Here is an 11,996-nt window from a genome sequence, read left to right as displayed (position 1 = left end):
ATTTCTAAAAGGCGTTTGTTAGGAATTTTGTGTCGACAAGGAAACGATGATTTTAGTCTGTGTAAAATTATCTTTCACGAAGAGCTTAACGTTGAAGGAGTAGGTATTTATAAGCATTCTCTGTCAACGAAACGTGTTAGCTTCCTTACCTGAGAATTTCCTGTTTGGGAGTCCAAGGGGATCTATGAAAGCACGTTCAACGCTCATCAACTGATCATTAATTTGTCGAATTTCCATAGCGCTGGTGAAGAAGGTGTAAACAATATTGTTTAAACTCCTTTGTCGACCAACAGTCTACCACCGTCATCACTTCGATACAAACTCACTGGTTAGAGGTTTGTTCATGTGCGAGACATTCTATGCGTAAATGTTCGTAAAGTTGTCTAAAATAAGTGAGTTCATGTCCTATGTTTACTATCGAATGATTCAATGTTTTGCACGAAATTGAAGTCGACACAATCCGAGTCATCTCAGCCACTGAGGTTCTTTCTTGTTTTGTCGACGGTCGAATATCCTCCTATCCTGGTCACTAATTTTGACTGATTAACAAGTGTATCAGATCGTCAAAAATTCACTTCATGATCCTTGTTAGTGCTTGAAGACAATCCCCGAATGTGTTACCAAACTAATGAATTTGTACGACACAGAACGTGGCAAAATGGATAAGCGCGATACGATATATTCATAATTGCCTATGATGACATTATACTCACTCCGCCAGCTACATATTGTCAATCTTGACATGGAAATTATTTGCAGCTACTTTAAACTTACTCACGGCAGAATCGATAGCATCTAAAATGAAAATACATGCAGACAGTAGTTACGAAAAGACTTTGTGCGATATTTGTTATAATTTTGACAGGTTTGCAATAACGCTCGTTTAAGTTCTTCCAAAAGTAAGTGGTTATAAATTAAATGTTAACGGTTAAAACTTCACAGGGTCGTCTAAACTGAACTTCATTAAGGAACTGACCATTTTTCTAATACAGCTGATCAGCATCATTCCAAATCGAAAGTTGCTCTTCCTTTCGGCATCGCACCCACAGACATACACATTTACACATAAGTTTACATACATACATACATACATACATACATACATACATACATACATACATACATACATACATACATACAGACAGACAGACAGACAGACAGACAGACAGACAGACAGACAGACAGACAGACAGAGTGCCATACTGACATATGACATACATACATATTGACATACATACTGACATAAATATACGTAAGGACATCCGTATACGTATGTACGTACCTACGTATGTACGTACCTAGACGTATGTATGTATGTATGTATGTACGTACGTACGTACGTACGTACGTGTGTATGTATGTATGTATGTATGTATGTATGTATGTATGTATGTATGTATGTATGTATGTATGTATGTATGTATGTATGTATGTATGTGTGTATGCATCACGGGAGACGTATTGATACATACCAAAGTTTATGTTCTTTTTCTTCATCTCTGATTCATAGTGGCCCTTCAAATCATCTATGGACAATTCCAATTGTTCGGCATAATCGTTGCAGTCGAACGGGATGATGACAGAGTCGGCCAAGTCACGCGCGACCTCACCCCACATCTGAGCTATCGCTAGAGACCGTCTGAAAGCAGGGTCTAAGAACGTCTCGAAAAAGTAAAACGTCTCGTAAACAGAATGGTAAAGAGGGTAAATTGAGAATCCAGATTCCTATAACAAGAGACAAAAAGGTAGGCAGTAAGAGTCAAAACATTTTGTTTGCAAAGAGGCAATGAGTGAGTGGTATAAGAGGGAAAAACCAAGAAAACATAGACAGACACAAGGGAGGGATTTTTGACAGGAAGTCCAATTGTGACAAAAGAAAGCGGACGATTACGTTTCCACATAAGTGTCGACTTCAACGTAGATAAGTACTGAGTTTTTTCAACTGATTCCTCGATAGACTTTTATTCTTCCCATTCAAATAAACCACACTTTATCGACTTCGTGAACTTAAAAGTTGTGATCAATTTATACATCACCGTTCTTTGACATAGAATATCGTCTTAGAATTGTGTCAAGTCTGCGAGGCGAGGCTCGGGATCTTCCTTTATTGGTCGGTGATGATTATCATGGATCGCCTTTTTCACTTTTGTTTCTTTTAGGTATTCATTACATTTCTTTGAGGCACAATGAAAATGAGGGAAAACAGAAAATACAACATCCCTACTATTATTTTAGCCAGGGGATTAAATTGTTACCGATTCAGGGCTATACGTAAAAGCTGCACAGGGTACTCCAATTTGATACGCGAAAGATAAAAAGTCACTGCCTGCTCCCAGGTCATCTATCCTGAAAATGTAAAATGAATCGTAAATTACGTCTACGTTATCTGATATTCTCTTTGAATGAAAAGAGATTGGCTAATATTTTGTTCTGTGCTGGCGATGAGACGCGGGGAAGTAATTAAATATTCTAGTGTAAGGAAAGCATACCTATAGTATAGCATTTGAGTAAAACCCATAGCCCGAATTTATGTTTGATTTCGATTTAATGAAATTTCTGCTGCCGCCGTCTCTCATAGTGGGTGACATTGATATCTTTTCTTTCCCGTTGAAAACTTTTACCAAGTGTGGGAAACTGGCGCACTTTCGCCAAATGATAATCTGTGCATGCACACCCACATCCACACAGAAACACGTTACCTTGGCAACCCCCTTGCTCCATTCCGCATCAACCAAATGTCGTACAGTGATCTTCCCTGTTCTTCTGGTGAGGCAACCTACAATATTCACAAGGCAGTTAATATTAGTATCCTCAAAAAGAACAGAGACTCTTCATAATTCTCACACTACTTGTGCGTTAATCACCGTTTGATATAATTTCCACTCAAAGAAATGCTTTGCTGCTTTCAAGATGCTATAGGCTACATTATCGCTCAGATCCCAATTTAGAAAATTTATCTGAGAAAACATCGTACCGGAATCTAAGACTTTGGTAATAGTTGACGTATCATACGCTTAGCAAAATGACCTTTGTATAATACCATGCAGCGATATTTGTTGGACACAATAATACCTTTCGGGCGGCACGATAAAGTGTTTTGTACAATAGAGGTGTGGACGCCACTTCCGGCACGTGGGTTCCACCAACAGAGAGATCAACGTTCAGATATGTAACGCTTCTGGCGCCAAGATTCTTTGAAAATTCCTGTTGGTAAACACATAGAGAGAGTATTTAGGATGGTTAAAACGAACCCAGTTATAACAACATGTTCCTATTTATCGTTTTATCAATAATGTCTCACAGAGGATGGACTTCAAAGTGAAGTCGTCTACCAATGATGGAATGATCATCACAGAAAGACAACATTCTGGTAACAACACAATATTTCAAGTATCAACCGACTGACAACTTACCTCAACCCATTCTGTTGACCCAATGAGACCGTATTCTTCAGCTCCCCAGCTACAGAACATTATTGAACGTCTGGGGCGCCAACCTTTCAAATGATATAAGGGCTTGAAAGTTGAGGTGAAAGGTGTCAAGATATGATGATCGAGAGCAGACGCAGACATAACATTTCTATACCCTTATCAGCCCAAATAAAGCACGTGAAACCCCGTCATGAGAACTAATTTGGGCGTAAATTCACAGTGAGTTGGAAAATGACGTCGCTGTGATTTATTGGGCCCGAATCTTACGTTGATGCTATGCTTGGTATACGTGATACATGTAGTTCTTACTCGGTGCCTCCATGGGATCAACCCTTGTTCTTACCTTCTTTGACCAGCTCTCCAAATACTCTACTTAGTTCCAGCATAGAAGCTGTACCGCTGGACGGATCGGCTGCTCCAAATACCCAAGCGTCACGATGATTACCAAGTAAAACATAACGATCTGGGCGGAGAAGAGACGGAGAAGGAGGTACAGACAGACAGGGAGGCAAAGATAAACTTTACAAAGACGATAGAAAATGTAATTTCAACGGCATTATCTCTCAAATAATCGACCAAGACATACGAATATTGATAATTAATATTGTCGTCTGAGGTCAATGACAGCGGTATCGTAAGTGAGCGGCGTTTCAGAGGAACTTTGGTTTTGAAATGAATACGTGAATGTGTCAACCTCAACGCTGTATTGTGCCTCAAAACACCGGCCTCAAATTTAAAATGTTAACTGCGGTTATCCTACCCGGTTCTACGGCTCCTCTGATAAACCCGATGGCATTGTACGTATTACGTCTTTGGTTGCTGGTATGTATCTCCATTCTAACCTGCCTATGAACACAAAATGAAAACGATCTTTGATAGGAAAACAACTTTCATAATGTCGGTGTCAGAGATCCAGCGTTTAATGAAATCATTACTGTACGTTTTTTTTAATAAACAGCTAGATCCAATGAAGAGGCCCTTCAGAGGAATCGTCTATAAGAAAAGGTTGCAGCGCTCACCTGTTCGTGCCGATGAAACCAGGGCCAATATTGTATTCAATGTCAAGATCTCCTTTCCAGTCTGCCGGAATGTTGTAGGTATTTCTGAGTTCCCTTCAAAAATAGAGAACAGGAAAATTTTGCCTTTCCACGGCGATAGCTAGGAGGTATATACAAAAGCACAGTTGGTGGGCAAAGGTCACAGTGGAAGAGGTTGAATGGAATATCTGAAAAAGAAAAACACTTCTAAATCAGTGTTTGTGAACACTTTTGTTATACTTGACATTGTTACTTGCAGGTTCAGTAAAGCAGCAGCAGCCACAAGAACAACAATAGCAACATAAAATAAAGTCCACATGACCACAGAGATATGGCATGGAACGTGACTTTAACACTTATTGGGCACAAAATACCTGAGAAACATTTTCGCATCACCGTAGCCGATTGGATGGACTGGAATTGTTGGTAATGGGGAGTCTTCGACCGAAGTCCGATAGGCATAATCTGAAGAGAAACAGGAGAAATGCACAAGATACTTCCACGCTATAACACCTACCTACTTACCTACCTACCTACCTACCTACCTACATACCTACCTACCTACCTACCTACCTACCTACCCATCCACCTACCTACGTAGATCCACCTTCCTTTCTTCCTTCAAACCTTCCTTCTAAACCCTCTTACTTCAAACTCTCTGGAATAATCAACTCCTACCTTTTGCTGGATATCCTGGAGTCAAAGGATCGCCTTTATGGTCACTGACATGCAAATTGCCACGCTGGGCTCCAGTATCAGGCAACCACCACGAATGTGGGTACACACTAGTTGCATTCTTACTACCATAATCAGCGGGGTCCGAATACAGGATTAAACCGATAGCCCCATGGTGCTCAGCGTGTTTGGCCTGTAAGAAGGGAAAGCCATCGACATAAAATAACACCAAAATAGCGTCAGTGAGGCTTTCAGAAGTACCCGCAAACGTTGGCTGAAACTAGATTGTCACCATGGTGCTGAATGCAAACCAAACTTCATATTATCTATACGAAATAATACACCAGTGATGATTTTTACTTCATTTTAAGTTTGCCCTTCACGTCATCTGCCTTGTATACTTACCACTTTTATCACTCAGGTAAAACGAAATTTAAAATAATGCCTTTTTGTGCAGATTCTTTCATACTTTGTTTTTTCCCGTGTGACCAATAAAACTTTGTCAATTGTGTTTTTGTGCACCATTGACCAGCTGCGTTAAATTTGAGGCTAACACATGATCCGCTACTGCTGCAGACTGATTGACTATCTCGTCACAACAACCGTCAACACTTCAGCACATCAAATACCGTTGTGTAGATATACTTTTATTCCAACTTTAAAACGATGATTCCCAACGACAAATTCCGCCATCCTTAGGCTATGACAAAGTGGATGAACTGAAAGGATTAGTATGTTTACATTTTCTTCCAATTCTTACCTTATTTCCTCGAAATATCTTTCCATATCTCGCTATTAGGATCTTCCCCGTTAAGTTTAAATCAGGAGCAATTTCAGCCAGTTTATCGAAATCTACATCTCTCGCGTAATTCACATACACCAAGTCTCCCTGTAAGAAATTCGTCTTGTGTTGACAGCTACATTTCAATGCAGTGTTAATGGCTTCACAACGCTAACTTTATTGACAAAATAAGGTTTAGAGGTGTCCTCGGTCATTACATTCTATTCACCCTTTCTCTCCGAGGACAAATCTGCGGTCAAGAAACCCTCCGTACTTTCGGTACAGTAAGTTTGGGGCTACCATACAGAAACTACAGGCTGGTTCCAGACTTATTACCAACATGAGACAGACACCAAAAACTAAGCGAAGAGGAAGGAAACTAGAACGTCTCTAAATCTGATTTTAATATTCCATAAAAATGTATGGAAGCTAAAACACGACTCTTTATACCCCTACACAAGCGATCTGATTGACACAGTTTGCGGTGAACGGCAGAGAAGATTGTGACTTCATTGTCAAAGAAAGCGAACATCGATTTCATCATTTCAAAGGAAATGGAAACAAGAAATACTAGACCACATGTAATCATCGACGCTGGAATTCTGCTATTTGCAGACTTGCATAGAATGGTAAGCATGACACAATTTTAATATAATTACAATTTCCTTACTGTAACATTGCCGGTTCCCGAATATGCATTAAATGGGTTGACGATGTCCGGACTGTCTTCTCCTGGTCTCAGACCCTGTTCTTTGACAGCACAGGTAAAGTTAACCCCGCCCTCCTCGTCAAGCAGCTGAACCTGAATGCAATGGCATGAAAAACTCATAACAATTTTTTTCCAATATAAAACTAGCAATATTTGTTCATGTATAGACACAGAATAATTGATATTAATATACTTCATTAGACGAGGTTACAAGTGTATATGTGTACAACAAATTTGATTGTGGAATTTCACCAAAAATTTGGCTCTACTATACATTGGGGTGTCTATGAAAAAACTATGAACAATGTTTTCCGATATAAAACTAGCAATATCTGTGCAATCTTCGATGTTGGATGATTGACATAAAAGTTACTTGATTACACAGCAAGAAAACTACAAGCAGATTTCAGTATATGCCTGTAACAATGTCTGATCAGTACCTGTAGCAGTCCCTAAGAAAAAACCTGTTACAGGACCTGTAAATTGGTCAGATACTAGGGGTGTATGAACAGGTCTGTATCAGGCCTCGTATTACAGGAATGTATAAAGTGATGTAATTTCTGAGTGTATCCAGTGCTGAGACCACATGACTGAAATGGTTGTGTAAAAACAATGGTGTGTTGAATTTACAGGGCCTGTTACAGGGTCTGTAAATTTGCAAGATTTCAGGGGTGTATATTTTCAGAAAAATGGGCTAATTTTGTTGACAGAAATCAATACATGCATAATCGTTTGCACATTAATACAAATATTGACCCTGTTACAGGTCTGTATTTACATTGCTGTGTACAGCCGTGTAAATACAGTGCTGAGACAGGCAGAAATTCAGACCCTGTCAAAGGTCCGTGTCCACAACACTGTACACGGTCCTGTCCCCACAGCCCTGGATACAGACATCAGCCCCTGTCATAGAAAAGGGACGTTCAGCTGACACAGACCTGTACCAGAGGGTTATGTTAGGGCCTGTACATGGCCTCTCACAGGGGTATTTTTTTGCTGTGCGGAATAGCCAGTGCATGTGTGTACAAAAACATTAATTGTGGAATTTCATCGAAAATCACACACGCTTGATCCACCGTACATAGTAGTCTATGAAAAAACTACGAACATTTTTTGTATAAACTAGCGATGTTCGTGCATTTACAGACGTTTGATAATTTATATAAACGTATTGGATTAGGATAGGGTGGCTACAAGTGCAATTGTGTTCAAGAAATTTGATTTGGGAATTTCACCGAAAATATTGATTCGCTATACATGCATGGCTGTCGATAAGCAACTATAAAATAATATTACAATACTAAACTAAATAAATATGTGCTTTTATAAGGGCACTGTCAGCATTGTTACAGTTGAAAATTGAATTCAAGTCTGAAGTAGAATTTATTTGTCAACAAAAACTATAGTAATTACACATGTATGGGCTTTGTTGACAAGCAGAATACTTGACATGCTTACACGCTGTGGGGAGTTGGATAGGAAGCAGCATTTGATACACAGAAAAGACAACTAAATGTATGACCAAAAGTTACAGCAAATAAATGTCCCTTTTCTCTTCACTTGTAAAAAGGCAGCCAATTTATCATTCGAAGGTTATACACACATTTCAAAGTTTTGGGTTTCAAGCGTTGGTCATATTTTAGAAAGGGGCATCAATAGGAAGGTCACATTAATTTTTAGAATTGATCATGGGAGGTCACATTTTACATTTATGGACCACCCTCACTTTCCTCCCGCCAACTCCCTGATAATAATTGAAGGCTCACTTAGTACATCGTTATTTCCATTTCAGCCACGACGGTGTTATCTTCGGAGTAGACGGCTTTTCAACGATGGTTATTTATGTCTCTTGGTGATTTTGAAGTATAACCTTCAGATTTCTGAACATTCATTAAGACGGTTCGGTAATTCGTTTCCTGGTGGAATGGCCGAGATAACTTTTTTGGCCCTCAAAGACACAATATCTCTAGAGTGTGTGGATGGATGGTATCATAACATTACCCCCGAGTCCTTTACCACCCAGACATGTCCCATCCATCAGTATGAATTGGGGTCATGACTAGGGTAAGAGTGAGTTTCAAATGGTTAAAATGTAAATGGTGTAACTCTCCTACGTAACAACATGCACAAACAGCGGTGATTGTAGTGAAATGTGTCCCAGGTCCCTTATTTCTTTTACAATCCGTCTTTTCTTACCAAATTGTCAGCCTCCGGATATGACAGCAATACGTCATACGAATATATCTTGGCCGAATCGAGTCCTTGTTCAAGCCATTGGTCACGGACATATTCGGCATTGGTCAGGTCTGCCGGAGTCCCAGCCAGATGTGGCGTTGAAGTCAGCCTCCTGTAACGACGATGGAAGGTTACATTATTGTTTTCTATAAATCTCCCCCCCTATGGTGTCCAATCCTGCCCCCCCCCCACCAGTGACAGTTTTGGCTTACACCAAGCTTTTCAATGCCAGATGAAATATTTACCCCCAAAGCGAAAGTCTATCCCATTCAGATGTCGCGCGATCCGAATGCGCTACATGAAAAGGCGCCAGTTGTGTCGCTTCTTTGGAAAATTAAATCGAGGTGGCAGAGATGATCTTTAGTCGGGAAACTTCTTATTTCCAGTCATATCAAACAACTTTTGGTGAAAACGATCAAATTCTTCTGGATTCAAATGATCGTTGTTGCGGAATTTCCCTGCAGAGGACATTACGTACAGGTCGAATATTAAAATCAAAGCGTCTTAGCCAGGACAACTGTTACTGGTTTCGATTGCTGTCGGCCAATATCTTAGATTTAGTTCAACTTTTTTATATGTTTTCGGACAATAATTTGTAGCTTTGTAGGTATAATGGAATCGAATTCGTATACTGTGTGTACGTACAACTGTCTACCCATACTTTCAACCTGACTTACTGAAATTCTCTGCCAAATTTAAAGAAATATTGTAAACGTTATTGCAGCTAACGTATACATCACACTTGGCTATTGCTGTGCACGCCTCCAAATTGAAAAAAAACTAAAATTTTGTGCAAACTTTCTGTATTGAAAAAGATAAAGAGCGGTCAACGCGAAAAAGTGATAATTAGAAAATATTAACGGAGATTTGAAATTCAAATGGCAGCAATCCCTGTGTTAACTCTATGGGGAAAATTAGATTTTCGACTTTCACAAAAATAAAACGGTGAAAACTTTAACTTAAGGTAATATGCGCCTCGAAAGTGAAGACTTAAGCTTAAACATTTGCTCAAACTTTCCTCAAGTAATCCTTCAACTATGTTCTCTCAAAACAATCAAGAATAAAAATCGGGGGTCACCGTGCAAATTTTAGTACTAGAGAAACAAATTACCAAACTTTTACCGATATTTGAAATTCGCCATTCCTGTGTTACATGTAACCTTATTGAAATAATAAAATTTCCGAAAAACCAAGATGATAAAATTTTCCTTACATTAAGTGGGAGTTTTTTTGCGCCGATGTTTTGCAGAAAAGAGTTTGAGTAAAAGGAGTATTTGTGTCACACAAACGTTGCTCCATTTTTTTATCAACGGTTAGGTCTTTTAAAGTCCCGACCTTTGATAGAAAGTGTCGAACTTAACTTGTTTTATGAGCTATTCAAGTCATTTAAATAAAGCCCGACAGAAAACAGAAGAGTGTGGACTTGTAAGCGAACCATAATTTTCACTAAAGGAATTCATCAGAAAGCATACCGCAAATACTCCTTAATGTTGTCTGCTTTCATTTTGGCGACCAGTTTCCCAAAGATGCAATCTGCATCGGGCTCCTCGCAGGCTGCTCCGCAACTTGGTTTGTCTTGGGGTTGCGATGTTTCCTTGGGTGTTTTCGATATGGCAAAATGCCCGATAAGTATACCAATAGTAAACCCTACGAGCAACACGACGCCGAGAGTTACAACGAGGAACGTACGGTTCAGCTTGACTGCGGAGTTACGCCCGTAACCCATGTTGTCGCAATCGCTAGATTACAATTAATACTTGCGATGATGCAAAGAAAAGCACGTTAAAACAGGCAAAACGGTGTACAGGACTGCAAATAACTGTGTTGAAGAAAGCAGTGGCCTTGTCCAATGTTATACGATCACGTGTTTCAAAGTGACGTATCACATGGTTGGGTTATGCGACATATTAAAAAGTGAATGTCTATATTCACTGACCGTTGTTTGTCTTGTATTCGACGACTTAAAAAGTCCAGTTAACATTTTTCCTGATGTTGTCATTGTACTTCGACTCAAATGCTAGTATTGAAACCCATTTTACTTTAATCAAAAAGTGTATACGTCACCTTTCGTACATTATGGTGTCGCCAAAACACGTTTTTATTATATCACTATCACATGTTTGGCTTGCCTTTGTCCGCCGCTTCATGGCAAGTCAATGGCCACGCAAAGTAGGCCGACAGTCGTTTATCGTAACCGGCCATCACTTGCCACCAAGCTTGGTACAGCAACTTTCATGATAAGCCACATTCCGGACACAAAGCGATAGCGACTTCAAACAGCAAAACTATTTTATGTTGATTTGGTGATGAACTCACTGATACGGAGTCCTTAAAACACCATTGAGGTCTAACCTCAGTGAATTTAATGTCTTCATAGGCTCTGAACGGCCGGAGCGGGTTTGACATATAAATCAGTATTATATACCAATGACCGTATCGCATTATCCTGTGATGTTCAAAGTATAGGCTGGAGTAATCATATTTTTGTTTGGTGTTCCTGAGCGCGCGTTTTTAGAGATCTTCCATTAAAAAACACACAGTGTATTTGACTAAGATTGTAACACTTACCTTTTCTTCCTACAAGTCCTTATCTAGAAAATGTTGTATAACTGTCCTTAGGCTGAACACGCCTGCATGCCTGCGGAGGGTCATATTGTAGTGTGGCGAAAAAGAAGTTTCTGAAACAGAAACAGAAGTTTCTGCTTTTGATTCTTGAATTGGCACCACTGTACATGGATACAGTCAAATGTCACATCTGTGATCTACATTCTAGGCGTGTAAAATTTTCTGTGTTTTGGAATTCTTACGCGCGTAGCGTACCTTTGAAAGTTTTGGTCTGCGCAGAGCAAAGGATCCAATTTCTTGGCCGAACTTACAATACCATGCCATACGCGTTGCCTGACTACTATTACTTGACATATACAAATCGCTTTCACTCCTTTGAAAGTAAAGTATAAGAAAACAACAGATATTCGTGAATATTTGCAAAAATTCATTTATTCTTATACACGTAAGGTCTGTTATACATTTGAACTAATTTTAGTCACCTTAATTGACGCACGTTTCACAAGGGCATATATATATATATATATATATATATATATATATATATATATATATATATATAT

At 39.3% G+C, this 11,996-nt stretch overlaps 1 protein-coding gene across 1 annotated transcript; it reads right to left on the bottom strand.

Annotated features, from left to right (window-relative positions):
• Window positions 1-715: 715 nt before the first annotated feature.
• LOC139149740 (N-acetylated-alpha-linked acidic dipeptidase 2-like) lies at window positions 716-10,700 on the bottom strand. Its single transcript, XM_070721689.1, has 15 exons — window positions 10,341-10,700; window positions 8,830-8,980; window positions 6,595-6,726; window positions 5,904-6,032; window positions 5,147-5,336; window positions 4,843-4,933; window positions 4,451-4,543; window positions 4,192-4,277; window positions 3,775-3,894; window positions 3,414-3,496; window positions 3,073-3,204; window positions 2,700-2,776; window positions 2,256-2,346; window positions 1,473-1,725; window positions 716-795 (listed from the first exon to the last, which is right to left on the bottom strand). Exons 1-15 carry the CDS (start codon window positions 10,592-10,594, stop codon window positions 722-724), a joined length of 1,956 nt encoding a protein of 651 aa, XP_070577790.1. The 5' UTR covers window positions 10,595-10,700; the 3' UTR covers window positions 716-721.
• Window positions 10,701-11,996: the final 1,296 nt, after the last annotated feature.

The sequence above is a fragment of the Ptychodera flava genome, chromosome 14, assembly GCF_041260155.1.
Source record: "Ptychodera flava strain L36383 chromosome 14, AS_Pfla_20210202, whole genome shotgun sequence".
Classification (NCBI taxonomy): Eukaryota; Metazoa; Hemichordata; class Enteropneusta; family Ptychoderidae; genus Ptychodera; species Ptychodera flava.
Note: the sequence above shows the minus strand (reverse complement) of the source record. Positions and strands in the feature narration are given on the sequence as shown.

What these genes read in the sequence shown, in the direction of transcription:
- LOC139149740 (XM_070721689.1), bottom strand. Translation starts at nt 10,594, where the DNA reads ATGGGTTACGGGCGTAACTCCGCAGTCAAGCTGAACCGTACGTTCCTC. An exon ending in CAGAGGAGCCGTAGAACCGG is followed by an intron (nt 3,895 to 4,191) that starts GTAGGATAACCG and finishes TTCTCCGCCCAG; the next exon opens with ATCGTTATGTTTTACTTGGT. An exon ending in TTACGTATAGCCCTGAATCG is followed by an intron (nt 1,726 to 2,255) that starts GTAACAATTTAA and finishes CTCTTGTTATAG; the next exon opens with GAATCTGGATTCTCAATTTA.